The 15,920-nt window shown below is 45.3% G+C and overlaps 2 protein-coding genes across 4 annotated transcripts; one reads left to right on the top strand and one right to left on the bottom strand.

The window, feature by feature from the left end:
- Nucleotides 1–41: 41 nt before the first annotated feature.
- On the bottom strand, nucleotides 42–6,033 carry ube2g1a (ubiquitin-conjugating enzyme E2G 1a (UBC7 homolog, yeast)). 2 transcript variants are annotated; one of them, XM_086160908.1, is made up of 6 exons: nucleotides 5,796–6,033; nucleotides 3,720–3,822; nucleotides 3,475–3,572; nucleotides 2,989–3,167; nucleotides 2,749–2,868; nucleotides 42–1,399 (listed from the first exon to the last, which is right to left on the bottom strand). In XM_086160908.1, exons 1-5 carry the CDS (start codon nucleotides 5,839–5,841, stop codon nucleotides 2,782–2,784), a joined length of 513 nt encoding a protein of 170 aa, XP_086017034.1. In that variant the 5' UTR covers nucleotides 5,842–6,033; the 3' UTR covers nucleotides 42–1,399; nucleotides 2,749–2,781. The 2 variants fall into 2 exon arrangements, with proteins under 2 accessions (XP_086017034.1, XP_086017035.1); XM_086160909.1 differs by having other exon boundaries at nucleotides 2,776–2,868; nucleotides 5,796–6,024.
- Nucleotides 2,018–15,692, top strand: spns3 (SPNS lysolipid transporter 3, sphingosine-1-phosphate (putative)). Of its 2 annotated transcripts, XM_086160903.1 has the most exons (13): nucleotides 2,018–2,481; nucleotides 8,773–9,489; nucleotides 9,554–9,619; nucleotides 9,798–9,934; nucleotides 11,173–11,324; nucleotides 12,232–12,298; nucleotides 12,381–12,523; nucleotides 12,949–13,101; nucleotides 13,196–13,385; nucleotides 13,546–13,611; nucleotides 13,690–13,788; nucleotides 13,870–14,026; nucleotides 14,804–15,692. In XM_086160903.1, exons 2-13 carry the CDS (start codon nucleotides 9,273–9,275, stop codon nucleotides 14,860–14,862), a joined length of 1,506 nt encoding a protein of 501 aa, XP_086017029.1. In that variant the 5' UTR covers nucleotides 2,018–2,481; nucleotides 8,773–9,272; the 3' UTR covers nucleotides 14,863–15,692. The 2 variants fall into 2 exon arrangements, with proteins under 2 accessions (XP_086017029.1, XP_086017030.1); XM_086160904.1 differs by lacking the exon at nucleotides 14,804–15,692 and having other exon boundaries at nucleotides 13,887–14,003.
- The last annotated feature ends 228 nt before the right edge of the window (nucleotides 15,693–15,920 follow it).

Here is a 15,920-nt window from a genome sequence, read left to right as displayed (position 1 = left end):
CCCCCCGAAAAACAGACCCCGAAGGAAATAACACAAATAAATATTGGAAAAAAAAATGTAATATTTTAGAAGAACTCACTACAGGTTGACAGGTTTCATAACATGAAAAATATACATCAGTATTTTGTCTTTGTACATTAGGCAAAACTGCGAAAGCTCAGTGAGCAGAATATTCATGAGATTGTGGATGTGTGTGGTGTGGGGGCAAAAAAAAAAAAAAAAAAAAAAAAACGGGCACACGTACTGTGTAGAAAGTCATTCGCAAACAAAATCCCAAAAATGTTTTAAAAAAAAAAAGGGAGGAGAAAAAAAAAAAGGCATGCAGTTTCTACCGAGGAGAACGCGAACAGGAAGAAGAGCAGATGGCTGGAGATGAGGGGTCCAGATTTCGGACAGGATTGAGGGGGATTCATAACCAACACCTGTGCTCCTCATTCCAAGGATCTTAAGATTATTGCTACAACAATTTGTCACCGGTACCCAAAAGATAAAGCGACTCCCACCCACCCACATCCAGACGCCGGCGATACACACTACTGCCATCTTGGTTTTTTTTTTCCAATGTCTTTCGTAACACTAGATCAATTGCAGGGTGAGACGGCCACTTTATTAGGAGGCACTTTTGAAAAAAAAAAAAAAAAGAAAAAAAAAAAAGGGGTGCGTTGCCTTTCTTAAGTTAACAGAGTGAGATGGTAAGACATATTTGCAAAACTAATCGGGGGCAGGGGCACGAGTTGGGGTGACGAGCTCTTCGGCACGTCAAGAGGAAACCTTAACAAACCACAAACCTCTGCAATGTGGCAGCGTTCAAAAAACATCAAAAAAAAAAAAAAAAGACAAAGAACAAAAGCAACAACGTTGAGTCACATCTTTCATTGGCGAGCTTGAATCAACCAAGCCCTTCACAGGTGACAGTCCTCCAGCAGCGTCGACACGCTCCATCTATCTCAGACCTCCTGTTAAAACAACCTAAAGAGAACTAATGCATGCTGGAGTAGAGAAAAAGGGGTAGAACGGACAAAAATAAGTATCTGAACCAGCACTATTCATTTGGTCTAAATGTCATGATAGATGGAAAGGGAGCTTATATATTATCCGGTTTAGTCTGTGCTATGTACATGTCTTTACAATATCTTCCTGAATGTTGAAGCAGTTCGTAGACTTGAAAAATGTTTTATCATCTTCTGGGTTTGTTTGTTTTTTCTTCTTTTTTTTTTGGAGTTGGCACTTTGCTCTGCGGCGTTCCATCGGCCTCGGTGTTCACCGTTGTTTCTATTGCAGCCTACAGTTGCCGGTCCAATCCTGCCAAAATTTAAAAAAAAAAAAAAAAAGAGGACAAGCCTGGCAGCAGGGTGGAAGAGTGCAGGAAACAGTGCCATGTTGATTTCCAATTGGAGACCTGCGGGAGAGGGGCGAACGTCAGTGGGTTGGGGTCATGTGCGCGCGCGCACACGCACACAGGCGCACACACACACACACACACACACACACACACACACACACACACACACACACACACACACACACACCTCAATGTAATCACTGACCAATCAGGATGACAACAAAATAATCTCACCTGGGCATGTTAACACCCCAGGAGGAAAATGCGGTTCTGATCACAGGTGATCAGCTGTCGTCCAAATCCGATCTCAGAGACCCCCAACTGGGCGGCGCAAGCCCGAATTATCAGAGCGTGAAGTGAAAGCATCCATGTGCAAACGAATATTAAATATTTTTTTGCGCAGTGATCAGCCCTCTGTTGTTTGAACAGTGGCAAACGGCCCGAAGGGGAAAATTACAATCATGTTAGCGGCGGTGACAAAACTCGTCGCTCTCGGTTTTATTAGGAAGTATGCGTCTCTTCACCAGCAGTAAATTGTCCATTCATATCATCCAAACCCAACACAGGGAGAAAGAAATCCATGAGCACCGCCTGCAAGGAATGCACGTAGAAACTAAAATATATCCAATTTCATTCTTGGTCTATGCTGTTAATCATGCAACTCAGGGTCGCAGAGGGACGGGAGCCTATTCCAGCTGTCATTGGGCAAGAGGCTGCGCTGGTCACCAGTTGATCGAAGGGCCACATAGAGACGCACAACCATTCACTCGTCATTCTGAGCCTCCTGCATGTTTTTGGCCAGAAACCAGAGGACTCAGGAGGAAATCCGTGCCGACACTGGGAGAAAATGGACACTCGATGCAGAAATCCCCCCCCCCCCCAAAAAGGAATCCAACTGGGGGCCTTCTTGCTGCGAGGTGCGAGGCGGAAGCCCTAACCCCTGCACCCTGCATGTATATTCGGTCTCAGCGAGCGTAAATAATCTGTTTGTCTGCATTCCGTGCCGGGGGAGCGTGATCTGATCACCAGCGTGCAAACGGGGCATTCGACACCTGTTATGCTGTGCCATCGGGGCTCGTTCCTCCGAGGGGGATGTTTACACCGCGGAGGAGGAGAAAAACAACAACGCCGGTCAGCAGGTTAGCAACCGCAGCGGTTTGCCTTTTCTAAACCAGGGAATGTTTCAGCTGAGTTTCGATTTGTTGACAAAAACTCAAGGGGAATGGTAATTATATCCTACGCGGTAGAAGAATAGGGAGCCTTGGAACATCAATCACAGGTGGTGTCTAGTGGGTTCCTCCACGTGTATCTAAGCCGGCCCGCTGACAAAACAACCACGTAAGTACGAGCTGATGTGCAAAGCCGCAGAGTCACACAGCGAACGGCTAGTGCTCCGTCATACTTGCCCTGAAAACATGAAGCTAGATACTTGCTAAGTATCACTCAAACGCAGTCTCTTGGCTTTTCCGTACGCAGCGGGCGACTTTCCTCTTGAACGCGCCATGTCTGTCCTCCCTCCACTCTTTCTGCACGACGACAGGGGGAAAAAACAAACACACACATCATTATGATACGATTCGACAAGCATGTCCATTGCCGTGTAATTATAATCATCTTTTTCCTTTTTTAAAAACAAGCAAACTTACTGCAGCATCCACGTTGGCCGGTGAGTCACCGTTCGGGTCTGCCAGCATAGAGATAACACTAATCATGATGGTTTCCACTGTGTGGATGGGCAGCCAGCGCTCCTCGGGCTTTTCGTAACCATACTTGTCCTCGCCGGGCTCGTGCAAAATAGAAATACATACATCCCCGTTCTTGTCCACTAGGAGGAGAACACGCAGGAGACAGTCGTTTTTGACAATGTACACGCTTAAAGATCCACCCGTGCCAAAACAAAGCCTTTCACTTATCGCAGTACTTTATTCAACTATTTTAAATCTCCGTCTCAGCATAAAATGTCAATCAAAAGCCCCCGCAGGACTGGAAGAAGTTAGTCACAGAAAGCACATTATTGCCTGTGGTGCATTGAAAAAAACAAGAATAGCCTTAATGTTTGTTTCTTTCGGACGTATGTGCGCAACTTCAGTGCAAGCAAACACCAGATATATATTCAGCGGGTGTTTACATACCGTTGGGATGCCAAATATCTGTGATGAATTTCATTTTGGGAGGCCTGAGGGGGTAGTCTTTGGGAAACGTCAGATGGGCTTTAAAAACGCCACCTTCGCTGTAAACAAACCAACAAAAAGATGGTCAGAGATAAAAATCAATGTGGCTATCGGTGAAAATATTGTGTGCGTTTCAAAACATCCAGCTGTTCGCAACTCAACGCCATGAATAAAGATTCAGCACAGAAAGAAAATGGAATACTTACTAAAGTGTATCTGGTGGCCCGATGATAAGAACCTCCCATCTGTAGAGATCATTATCCTCGATCAGGCCTGCTGAGAATCCCTCGACTGGGTTTTTGTTCAGCTCTGCGACAAGAAACAAAAAGGCAGAGTGAAGACAAATAGCCAGCGGCTCCAATCATGTTACCTTAAGCGCTTTAGCTGGAGTGATCTTGTGCTTCTCTGAAAAACCACCGTGGAGACAACACGAGAAGCCCAAGGAGACATCGCTCTGGTGGCGGCACTAAAAAAGTATCAGGGGGGCCGACTCACATTCCTGATCACCCCAGTGAAACAAAATCAGCGCTTCCATTACATGCAAAGTTGTTTTGAGTTGTTTGACACACCAAATGCCAGAAACTTTACGTAGTTAGTGTTGGAATCAAAAGTGTTTTTCAGAAATCTTGTGACGCAATTTGCAAAGAGTGCATGGGAGACAGCGTCTCAATATTCCAGAAAGCAGAGTAACCTCCACTTCCACTTGTATTCTGGTGAAGGGTGTGAAGTATATAAATGCAACATGTCCTTTCAAACATTTGGTCCGTAGCCTCTTCATTACATTTAGAGGTGTGAAGGGTTTTTATAAATCCTTGTGTGGCGTCGGGAGACACAGACCACAAGCCCTATTGGAATGTTCAATGCATCCACATGTCTGATGATTTATATGTATGTGTTGGTTCACAGCCGAAACTGAGGAGAGCTTGGATTCAATTATAGATTTTTTTTTTACGTCAGTGTATTTTGGCACAGCACAAAAAACTCTGACACTTATGGATGTTATTGTGCGATGCATTGGGTCGCTGGGTCTAAAGTCATAAACGGGGAGTGTGTGGGGGTGGAAATGGAGGATTGGGCTCACCATTTCATGTATGTAACACAGTGCTGCGCGTCTATTCTTTTTATTCTATTCTATTCAACATTAAACTACTGTTAGACTATATGTTTGATGGACGTGTTAAATCTAAAACTCTGCACTTTGAGCTGTTTTGCTTTAAAGCTCATTTTCAGATGTTTCTCCGACGTGCAGGGGCGTCATTGTAGATTTCTAAAATGACTTGCATCGAACAATCGCGACAGTATCATATCGCAACATTCCACCGACCCTTGGTTGTTTTTTATTGAAAAACAGCTAAACTAAAATGGCCCAGCCATCAAGATCACCACTGTTAACAAAAGACGATGGCCTTTTTGACTTACTTTGAATCGCACAGCTCTGAAGTGACATAATCGACTCAAACTCAACTGAAATTAATATTCGATCAAACTATGTGTGTGTGCGTGTGTGTTAACCTCAAGGAAGCACAATGTACCCTGACAGTTCGAGCTTAGCGTTTTCAACCTCAAATACAGAACATCAGTGGTACAGAGTGAAAAAATAAAATAAAACATTACACAATCTATGTATCCCCCTTCGGCTGTTTTGGTAGCTGGTTAAATTTAGCGTTTCTATATTTAATTCGCATCTGACGCGGCTAAAATAGCGGCCAAGTGAGGCGAGATTATCTTTAGCCTGCGCTAGCTTGGCGTGCTGCAGCGGCTAGCAGGCGGCACAGTTTTAGCAAAACAGTGCGGCGAGCGACTGAAAATAGGTCAAGTTGAGTAGCGCCGCTTTATTTTATTTTCATTTGGCGAAACTGCGTCATGTTCATCGCGTGACCGACGAATGACGTGTCCGGATAAAAAATGCGAAAACGGCGGGGGTTACGTCGTGTTGAAATAAATGTAAACACAAGTCATCCGAAGCGGCTAGATGCTAACGCCAGCCTAGCCGATGTTAGCTAACCCCGGTTATCAGTCGATGGGTCTCGCTGACAGCTTTCAATCGCGACGTCGATATGCTAAGGACCGCGGGAGGCAGGCGGCGGAATGCGGTCTCCCCACACCCGCTGCGGTCCCACCTCCCCGCCCCAACGTCCGCTGCCCGGTTCGGTTCGTCCTCGGACCCCGGCTGCTCCTCGGAAGGTTCAAGAAAACAGTTTGCGCCCGAATCGGGATCGAACGGCGACGGCTCGCCGTTAGCTAAGCCCTCCGTGTCGGGTCAGCGCCGCTTGATATATTACCTGCAAGCTGTCTCCTGAGTAACAGCGCTGACTGGGGCTCTGTCATACTTTTGAGAATTTACTGTAACTACAGTCGAGCGGTTGCGTTCCGGGGTGACAGCGTTAAAATTAACGTTTGCCGAGCGCTCCTCCGTCCCCTCTATTTTCCGTTTAGCATTCTCGTCATTCTTCTTCTTCGTCGTCGTCTTTTCCCGCAGCTGCAGCTGTCTCCCTCAGGTCTCCCTGCCGGGGCGGCTTCTCCTTCTTCTTCGCGGAAAGGCAGGTTGTAGCAGCCTGAGACCCGAGCGGCGCACTACTGCCACCTAGTGGCGTATTTGTATAACTACAACACTTTATTCGTATGGTTTTATGGAGAAAAAAAATAAAAATTTAAAAAGTTGTGGGTAAATCCAAATCACAAACAAAATCTAGTTTATTTATTTATTTATTTATTTATTTATTCATTTGCTTTGGGAGACCTGGAATCTGAAAAGTAGTTTGAATTTGCAGCTTCTTTGAGGTATTCAAATCTCCGTCTAACCATTTCCTCTTACTTACTTCCTGTGCTCTTTCATTAACCTCCTCCCTGATCTTCCTCCAGGCCCCCTGCAATGCATTTTCAACCTCAACCAATCTCCTTCACTATACTTTCTCTGTACACATCCAATCCCCCTCAGTCCTCAATCTCCATACTATCTAACACTTTATCCCTTTTGTGGATTCCTTCCTAATCAATCCATCTGCTTCATCCCCAAAGAACCCCAACATCTTCATCTCTGTTTCCTCCAGCTTTTCCTCAGTGTCACAATCTAAACCAGACACCATTGCTGTTCTGACCAACCGTCTGGTCTCTAGAAGCTTCACATGATTTGTGTGTGGGAGTGTGTTTTCTTTAGGTGTCTCAGGGTTTTCGATTTCACACTACCTTAGTTCTCATGCTTGCTCTACAGCTCACAGCTCTGCCTCACAAACACCTTTGTGAGGTGAAAAGAGAATCCTAGAAATGTAACACATTTTAACATCAACTTGTCATAGTCTTTAAAACGGTACAATCATTTTGTGTTGTGAGAGCTTGAAAAAAATCTCTATTTATAGAACTCAGCTGTTTCAATTTAGCCGACATCGTCTCTATAATCCCATGATCTACGCCCAACCCTGTTCTCGAAAAAACAGACAGATAGACAGATATACTGAAAGACAATCATTCTATCTGTGGGAATACACCTTTAACCTAATTGTCAATTTGAGGAATTTAGTCACATCTAATTTGACTATTTATGATGCCACAGGGGTCAGACCAAGGGTGAGGTTGGGGTTTAAGCTAAACTTCTGGTCACACCACCCAACGTCTACATGATAGGGGGTTTATTTTGCAAAACAATCAAAATAACACATTGCGGTGCAGGGCAAAAATGTCACATTCAGTCTTCTTTTTACTTTAACAGGGCCAAAAACACTTGAAGGCAAGAATTGGAGCAACACCCAGGAAGGGTGATGTGGTTAAATTTCTCCAGATGAACAGGAAAACATCGCACTGCAAGACACTGTATTCACTCAAAAAATGCTATAAGATCTCAATAAGAACCGTGTCTATGCTCCCGGTTCCCCTGTAAATAAGCAAAATGAATCATTTACCAGCTATACATACATCTGCTTGCGTGCAACAGGCCACATTGAGTTTATTTTAAATATTCAATGACCTGAGCATTTCAACAACAAGCTGAGCCAAACAGAAAAAAAAAAAAATCCGAAGCAAATGAATGCAAAGTGTAAACGAATAACTTCATATCAAGACATTCACTTGTTATTGAAATGACGAGCAGCTTGCATTGCAGAGAACATGCATGTCACCTGGTGTCTCCGGTTGCAATATCTAGAATTGACCAACACATGGCGACAGAGATGAGGGTTTATTTGAAGTCAGCGGTCATGATGATGATTGACAGTCCTGATCGTGATGGCTGTTTAATAGACAGAAAAAGTAAATACTGGCATCGGGGTTTTAGGGATTTTGCCTCTCTGATTTTAAGGTTGTTCTTCTTAGGGCACTACACATTCTGTTTTTGTTTTTCCTCATTTTTCCTTTAACACGTTAAAAATTGCCAAAATGTCGCCGGGGAAGTGATCATAAGGAGGACGTTTGATTGACAGCCTGCTGATCCTGTTAAACCAGCCATGAGCCAAATGCTGGTTGTAACTAAAACAAAGTAGCCACCAGGAAACCCGATCTTGCTACCGTAGTGAAATAGAGAGGTTCGTGAAAAGAGTTGATTTTCATATTTATTGCTGTCTTTTTCAACAGGAGTTGTGGGATTTCTCCTGTGCTGCAACCACATATTTTGGCATAATAAGATTAAAAACCAGAAATCAATTTTCAGTTGAGTGATCTGTCATATCCAGAACACTGGGGGACTCTGAAGTTTTGTATCTAGATTTCCTTATTCATCCTAATACTGCCATTCTGGCAGATGTGAAATCCTCTTTTTTTTTTAAACCTGAGAAAATGATTGATTTGTTGCATCATCAAGACGGCATCTCAACAGGCAGAGAAAATTTCTCACCCATTCACTTGCAATCATTGACCTTCTCATTCACACGCGACACAGGGACACGCAGTCATTCATTTGCACGTCATAGACGAGGAACCGTTCATTCTAAACAACAAACAAACCCCAAGCTTGCTTGTAATGAGTTTTGCGTTTTGCAGAATAAAAGCACATCCGGGCTGAAGAGGCGAAGGCTTAATTTTAGAGATTGCCATTCAAAAATAAGATATTCCACAACGAAAAAAAGCTCCCTCCTCCCTCTGGAAGCGCTTCAATCTGACCTATATTCTCAGGCTAGTCGAGTATTCTGATCCGTCAAACAGTCGCCGAATGTCACAGCACCTCCATCCACCTGACGGCCCCACCCGCCATCCTCCACCCTGCGCCTTTGCCCTTATTTAGCCTGCAAAAAGCCACGCCCCTTGACCAGGTCGCCTTTTTTGCGTCCGCAGAGGAGAAGGCATGACGGGCCGCGGCCAGCCTCGCAGCACAGTGCCGGTCTGTGTGGAGGCATGTGACCCTCCCACCCCGAGTGGGACGGTTTCTCCGCCTAACTCAATATCCCAGCCCCGGGGTCTGCGACTGCAGACGACAGAGGACGACGAAGACCAGGGCTGTTATTTCTCTACTCTACATGTAGCAACCTTCCTTCCCCCTTCCTGCTTGGAGGTGTAAATCATTAGTTCATATTTTGCATAGCCTCTTTTTCCTTTTGACCTCACGTCGGGCCACTTCTGCCATCTCCAGCGCCGCCTCCTGATTCGACCTCTGACAAGAGAAACAAGTTTTTTATCAACACGGAGTCTTCTAATCGGGAAGGAGCTGATGCCTCATTCTCGTCTTGCTTTTTGACAAGATTTCCTCAACGGAGTGGCGAAACCGTCCCGTTTGGTGAGATTTGCAGGAGGCGTCTTTTTTTTTTTTTTGCCTTCCCACCCTCTCGGTTAAAGACATGGAGTCGACGGAGTCCCTCCAGGACAAGCCCGCGGACCCGCAGAGCATCAACTCCGTGGCGGGCCTCCACTACGGGTCCCTCGCCAACAGCTTGGCGTCGCTGACCTCACGGGCCGAGCCGCAGCCCGCCGTGTCTGCGAGGAGGGCTTACGCCGCCGTGGCTGTGCTTTGCTACATCAACCTGATCAACTACATGGAGCGCTACACCATTGCAGGTGAGGCGTGCGTTTGGCGGGCGGCCGTTTGACCGGCCGTGACCTTCTCCGTCTCGTCCCGCAGGCGTCCTCCTCAATATCCAGACGTTCTTCCAGCTGAGCGACAGCACCGCCGGACTTCTCCAGACCGGTACGGTCCTTTTTTTTTTTTTTTTCAAAAAATGCACATTGCCAAAGTGTCGTTAAGCAACACGTGTTGCAAGGTGGTTCTGTAGAAGTGACCGTTGCTGCAACATCTGTGGTTTTTTGTTTTTTTTTTTAGTCGTCCTTGCTCGTCAAGCAGCGGTGAGATACTAACACGCTCACAGTTTTCATCTGCAGCTTCCTGCTGCTGGCCCCCATCTTCGGTTACCTCGGCGACCGCTACAACAGGATACGCATCATGGCCGGCGGCCTGACGGTGTGGCTCGCCACGGCGATGGGAAGCTCTTTTGTCAGCCAGTCGGTGAGTGAATAAGACGTAACACAACAGGCAGCTGTCCGGCGAGGTTTCCAAGACTTTTCAAGACTTTTATCTTCATCACACAGAGCGCAACAAAATTTAGAGATAGCATCTCTCAGGTTCAGTGGAATCAAAAACAGACAACCTTAACATGCAGGACACAACACAACAAGTATAGCAGCATCGCTGGGTTAGAAATATGAGAAAGAAAAAATGTAAGACGAGTATACAAATAACATCTGGAAGAATAAATAGATTAATATGTAGAAATATGTGGTAAAAGAGTGAAAAGTGGGAAAAAGGGTTTATCTATTGGACTGGGTTGTGCTGAATTTAGTGCAAATTTAAACTTCTCCCTCTGCCATCCGCCAAATTCACACGTTCATCTGACGCTCAGGCCTTCCTCCAATGAAGGTGTCACACACACACACAACGTAGAGAATAATAGGCTTCATTTTTAATCCCAGAGCTTAAAGGGGAAACACCTAAATTATGGATTTTCCTTTCAGGGAGTCTTTAGATTCATTCATTCGATAGCTTTTTCCCTGCATGCAAAGTTGCAACAATTAACCCTCTCATTCACGTACAGCCATTCACCCTTTCATTCACATCATATAGAGATAAAACCATTCACTTATTCACAAACAACATTCATGCATTCATTCATACGCCACAAAGAAACATACAATCGTTTCATAAGGAGACATAAAACCATTAATTCTCTAGTTTTTGCATGTACACATACAGTCATTTATACACACACCATATAGATCAGCGGTGCCACGGATCGGTTTAATGTCAAACAATATTTCCACGGACTGGCCTTTAAGGTGCGGCGGATAAATACAACAAAATGAAATGATGCGACCAACACAAAGACGTTGGTGTTTGGTAAATATAATAATAAACGTGAATCCACTGCGATCTTGTATGTAACTTTATTAGCAACGTCCTCTCTGGTTGCTATGGTAACGCTTCAACATGCCTTCAGAATAAGATACATAGATGGATGTAAGGGGAAGGAATTCAGTCATTTTTCAAAATAAAACATTGTTCAGATGCATATGATAAATAAAATGGAAATATGTAGGTTCAATTTATTCTTTCCGTGTGGATCTGCACCAAACTACCCATGGACGGGTATCGGTCCGCAGCTCGGGATGGGAATTGAACCAGAAACCTTCTCGTCACTTCCCATACGCTGAAGTGTACCCTTCAGTATCGTCGCTGTGCCGTTGCAGTACTTCTGGGTGCTGCTGCTGCTGCGGGGCCTGGTCGGCGTGGGGGAGGCCAGTTACTCCACAGTGGCGCCGACCATCATCGGGGACCTCTTCACCGGCAGCAAACGCAGCATCATGATCTCGGCTTTCTACATCTTCATCCCCGTGGGGAGGTAAGAATGTTTACATCCCCCTTTGCATGTATGTGTGTGTGTGCAGATCATTACCCGGACCTAGTGGTCCAGGCCTTGCTTATTTAATGAATTAATCGGTCAATTAATCAATCAGTTAATTGGATTGGTCCATCGATTAATCTAATTAATTATTCAATCAGTTCATTTTTGGTTTGCTTTTAATTCACACAGCAGGAACGGTGTTCATTTCTACCTCTAAAAAAATCTAACTGTATAATTTTCCCTCGGCATGAATTCTTTTATTAATTTGTTAAAAATATTAATGTTTCTTAAAAAATGTTTAGATTTTTTTTTTTTTTTGTGTATGTTTTAGTTTTTGTTTGTTTGCTCTGTGCCATTGGTTTTGCCAATGGGGCGGGGGAGACAGGATTTTTTTTTTTTATAAAATGGCTGCAAACAAACAAAAACAGAAAGTAAAGCAGAAAATAAATTAAAAATATAGGAAAAAAAATAAAGGAAATAGCTCATGAATGTCATAAATAAATGCCACACATTTATTTACTGAGTCAGAACTCCCTGCTCGTGGTTCGGCTGCATTCCTGCTTCATTCCTGCCGTCATGTGACCACAGCTGCCTAAAAAAAAAAACCCAACATCCAAAATGACACTATTTACGTATCTAATGAGATTACATGCGGCGCTGATTCATTTCAGGAAACGTCCTGAAAGTCATCAAGTTAAGTCGCTCCAAGGGAGGGGGGGCGGCCTAATGAATATCAACTTAATGCTCTAAATTAACTCCGAGGTGTCATTCCGATGGCGGTGTGACGGGGCCATCATCGGCCAATCAGCAGCCAGCCTTATCCCACCGCGGGAGAATCAATATATCAATAGCAGGATTGACGGGATATGGTTTGAACTCTGTGTGACTTGTTTTCCGTCTCCAGCGGCCTGGGCTACATCACGGGGTCAGGGGTCGCCAGCCTGACGGGTGACTGGCACTGGGCCCTCAGGGTGAGACCCCGCCCCCCTCGCTTTCCACGCCGCCGCCATCAGCGCCGCTCCTTACTAACCCCTCCCCTTTGTCTTTTCACAGATCACTCCCATTCTGGGCCTGGTGGGGCTCATCCTGATGCTGATCCTGGTCCCCAACCCGGCCAGGGGCGCGGCGGAAACGCACGGCGGCGGATTGAAAGGCGCGAGCTCCTACCGCCAGGATGTCAAGTACCTCCTTAAAAAGTAGGACATCGGACGCATGGCCGAAATCCGATCGGAAAAATCAGACGGGACTTTTTTTTTTTTCCTCGAACATGAAGATCGGGTTGAAAAGGACGGCCTCTCGGACTTTAAACAAGACTCTTCAGGAAGGAGTTTTAATTATCTGATAATCTCCAGTATCAACCCAAGAGGTAGAACCCAGGAATTAGTCTGTGCCATTCCTCCCCTAACTTCTGTTCTGGGATCTCCTTTTCATTAGCAGGGAGAGACACACACACCTACATGGATTCTCTCTCTCACACACACACACACACACACACAAGAAGATGTGAAACTGCTGATAAGCATCAGCCACTAGATTCCAGAGGTTTTCAATTTAAATAAACAAGTCCGTCAGGTTCAGGTTGAAATATCGCTTCAAGTGACAGTTCGCGTTTCTTCCCAAGCAAAAGCTACATCTGGTCGTCACTGGGCGTGACCGCCATGGCCTTCATGACCGGCGCCCTCGCTTTCTGGATGCCCACCTTCCTGGCGAGAGCTCACGTGATGCAGAATCTGCGGCCGCCGTGCACGAAGGAGCCCTGCAACTCTTCGGACAGGTGACCCACAACTGTTTGGGAAACCCCCCAACCCACATTCCCGGAGGTTTTTTTTTTTTTTTTTGACCATGCTGTCCCACCGCGTGCGTTGCAGTTTCATCTTCGGCGCGGTGACGGTGTTATCGGGCATCCTGGGAGTCGTAGTGGGGACACTCTTGTCCAAATGCCTGCGCAGCAGGGTGTCCTACGCCGACCCGCTCATCTGCACGGTGGGCATGCTGGGATCAGTGCCCTGCCTCTTCATCCTCATCTTCGTGGCCTCCGTCAACATTCCGGTTGCTTACGTAAGAAAACCCTCCCGCCTTTTCTCCAATGCATGCTTACCTGAGGAACAACTATGTGGGTCAATTTAACCCATTTTAAATCGACTTAGCGCCCCCTGCTGGTGGACAATGGTATTGCACCCAAAAAGGAATGTTGATCAATTGCATCTCCTTGACGCAGGTCTTCATCTTCCTGGCTGAGGTCCTGCTTTCCCTTAACTGGCCCCTCCTGGCCGATATCTTGCTGGTGAGCGCGGGGGGAAAAAAATTCAAGCTTCACCTCCCGTCCGGACTTAAACATTCTCTTCTCTGATTCGGGCATCAGTACGTGGTGGTGCCGACCAGGAGGTCCACGGCCGAGGCGCTCCAGATCTCAGTGTGCCACCTACTGGGCGACGCCGGGAGCCCCTACCTGATTGGCGTGGTGAGAACCGCTCATCCCCCGTGACAAGCTTTGCTTATTTCTTAAAGTGTTAATCATCCTCTACGCGTTTTGATCGTCCAGATTTCCGACGCCATCAGTGAGTCCAGGCCCGGGACGGAGTGGAGCTTCCGGAGCCTGCAGTACAGCTTCCTGCTCTGCCCCTTTGTCGGCATCCTTGGCGGTGTGTTTTTCCTCATGACGTCGCTCTACATCACCCAGGACAAGTTGACCGCTCAAGGTAGAAAACCTTTCCTTTATTCGTCTCAAAAACAAATCCAACAACGAAAAACGTTCAGGATTGCTTTACCCCTCCGTGATGTGCGAGCCATGACCGAATCGTTCATTATATCGACCCGCAAGTCATGATTCCGTCACTGACTTGCTAGTTAGCTAACCAACCACAAATTAGACACGAGACAACATGTCACTATTGTACAATTGCTTTTCTAACTGCATTTTTGTAAATATATCTAGTCAATCACTGTATTAGCCCTGGAAGAACTGTTCACAGTAGCCCACCCTACTCACAAAACTCCCTCTGTAAATCAATGAACGAATCACTCAGTAGCTCAGAGTTGGCCACCCAAAGCACAAAAAAAAAAACAACTCCCTCAGCAACTAAACGAAAGAATCACTCAGCACCTAAGACTAGCTCCCCCCACTTGTGAAACTAACAACTCACTAAGTAATTCGACAAATGAATCACTCAGAAGCTCAAAGTTGGCCTCCCAACTTGCAACATGAACGACTCACTTGGTAGCTTAACGAACGAATCACTCAGGGAAAGTATCCACAAAACAAGCGACTTTTAACAACATATCAATTCCTGAGGCGAATTACCTTTGGAGGAAATCTAAGCATAGCACTGTACCTCTGCCAGAAGAAATAGATCCCTATTAAACCATAAAAACCATAAAACAGTACAGCTCAAACACCGCGTGCTTTATGTTATTTCAATAAAATCTCACCGGATTTCACTCCCAAACTTGTTTTCCTTTTATTTATCTCTCACCAGAGGATTGTCAGATGCCAGACCCTGTGGCCGAATCTTCCATGGAGCTGAACAATAAGTAGCCAGTGAGTAAAGATGGACCAAAACAATTGCGCTGTAAATGTATTTCACCAAAACCCATTTTCCCCAAAAAACAAAGCAAACAAAAAAAAAGGGTTCGAAGACTTGAACCCTGATATTGGAAGATTTCTCAGGTTGAAAAAATTAAGACTTTTCCTCTCGTCCACTGGGATTTTATGCATTTCGGGTTCATTTCACATGAAAGCACATTTTGTACCAATTTTTGAAATGTACATTATTTTTTTCCCGTTTAAATAAACGGGTTGTTTTCGGACTGATTCGTTCCTTACCGTCACGATCCGCGTTGACACGAAATAGTGTTGAAAAAATTCAAAAGAGGCCAGATAAACACAAAGATGAACGGCGCTTTTTACTAATGGGTTGGAAAATGAGCGTTTCTTACCCCCGCGTTGATTTTTTCGCTGACGTTGGCCTGCCTGCTGCGGCAGAACCTGCTGATGTGGCTCCAGGTTCAGGTGAACTTCCTCGTGTTCAGGAGCAGCCAGGTGCTGCCGCGTCCTAATGAGGAGCAGCTGGAGGGAGGCCTCGGGGGCCTGCAACGTTTGTGTGTCTGCAGGTTTAAATTTGAAGATGTCCGCATGGAGTTTGTCTCAAATCCATCATGCAACATCCGCTTTTTCTTTTTTTTTTTTTTTTTTTTTTGGGAAGATTGTTAAACCAAAGGTGACCCAGCTGAACCCATCAGAAACCTATGCAGGGTTCCTAAACAGCCACTAGATGGCGCCAATGTGCAACTTGTAAACCTTCACCAGTGGTTTTTGCTAACCAAATGTGCAGGGCATGCCAGTTTATTTTTTAAATAAATTCTTCTGGCTATTTTAAAAGAAATTCTCATGTTTTTCTTATTTTATTTCTTAATTTCATGGGATTCCTCATTAAGTCTGAAGTGTTTTGTTTTGTCCGTGCATTATCCACCGCTTATCCTGCACTTCGAGTCGCGCAGATGCTGGAGTCTCTCCCAGCTGTGATTGGGCATCATTAAATCAAATTAAATTAAATTAAATCAAATTATATTAAATTAATTTTATGCATCTATACA

Source organism: Fistularia commersonii, chromosome 15, assembly GCF_037954325.1.
Source record: "Fistularia commersonii isolate RoL2024-O1a breed Wild chromosome 15, RoL_Fcom_v1.0, whole genome shotgun sequence".
NCBI classification, from domain to species: Eukaryota; Metazoa; Chordata; class Actinopteri; order Syngnathiformes; family Fistulariidae; genus Fistularia; species Fistularia commersonii.
This window is presented reverse-complemented; position numbering and strand designations above follow the sequence as displayed.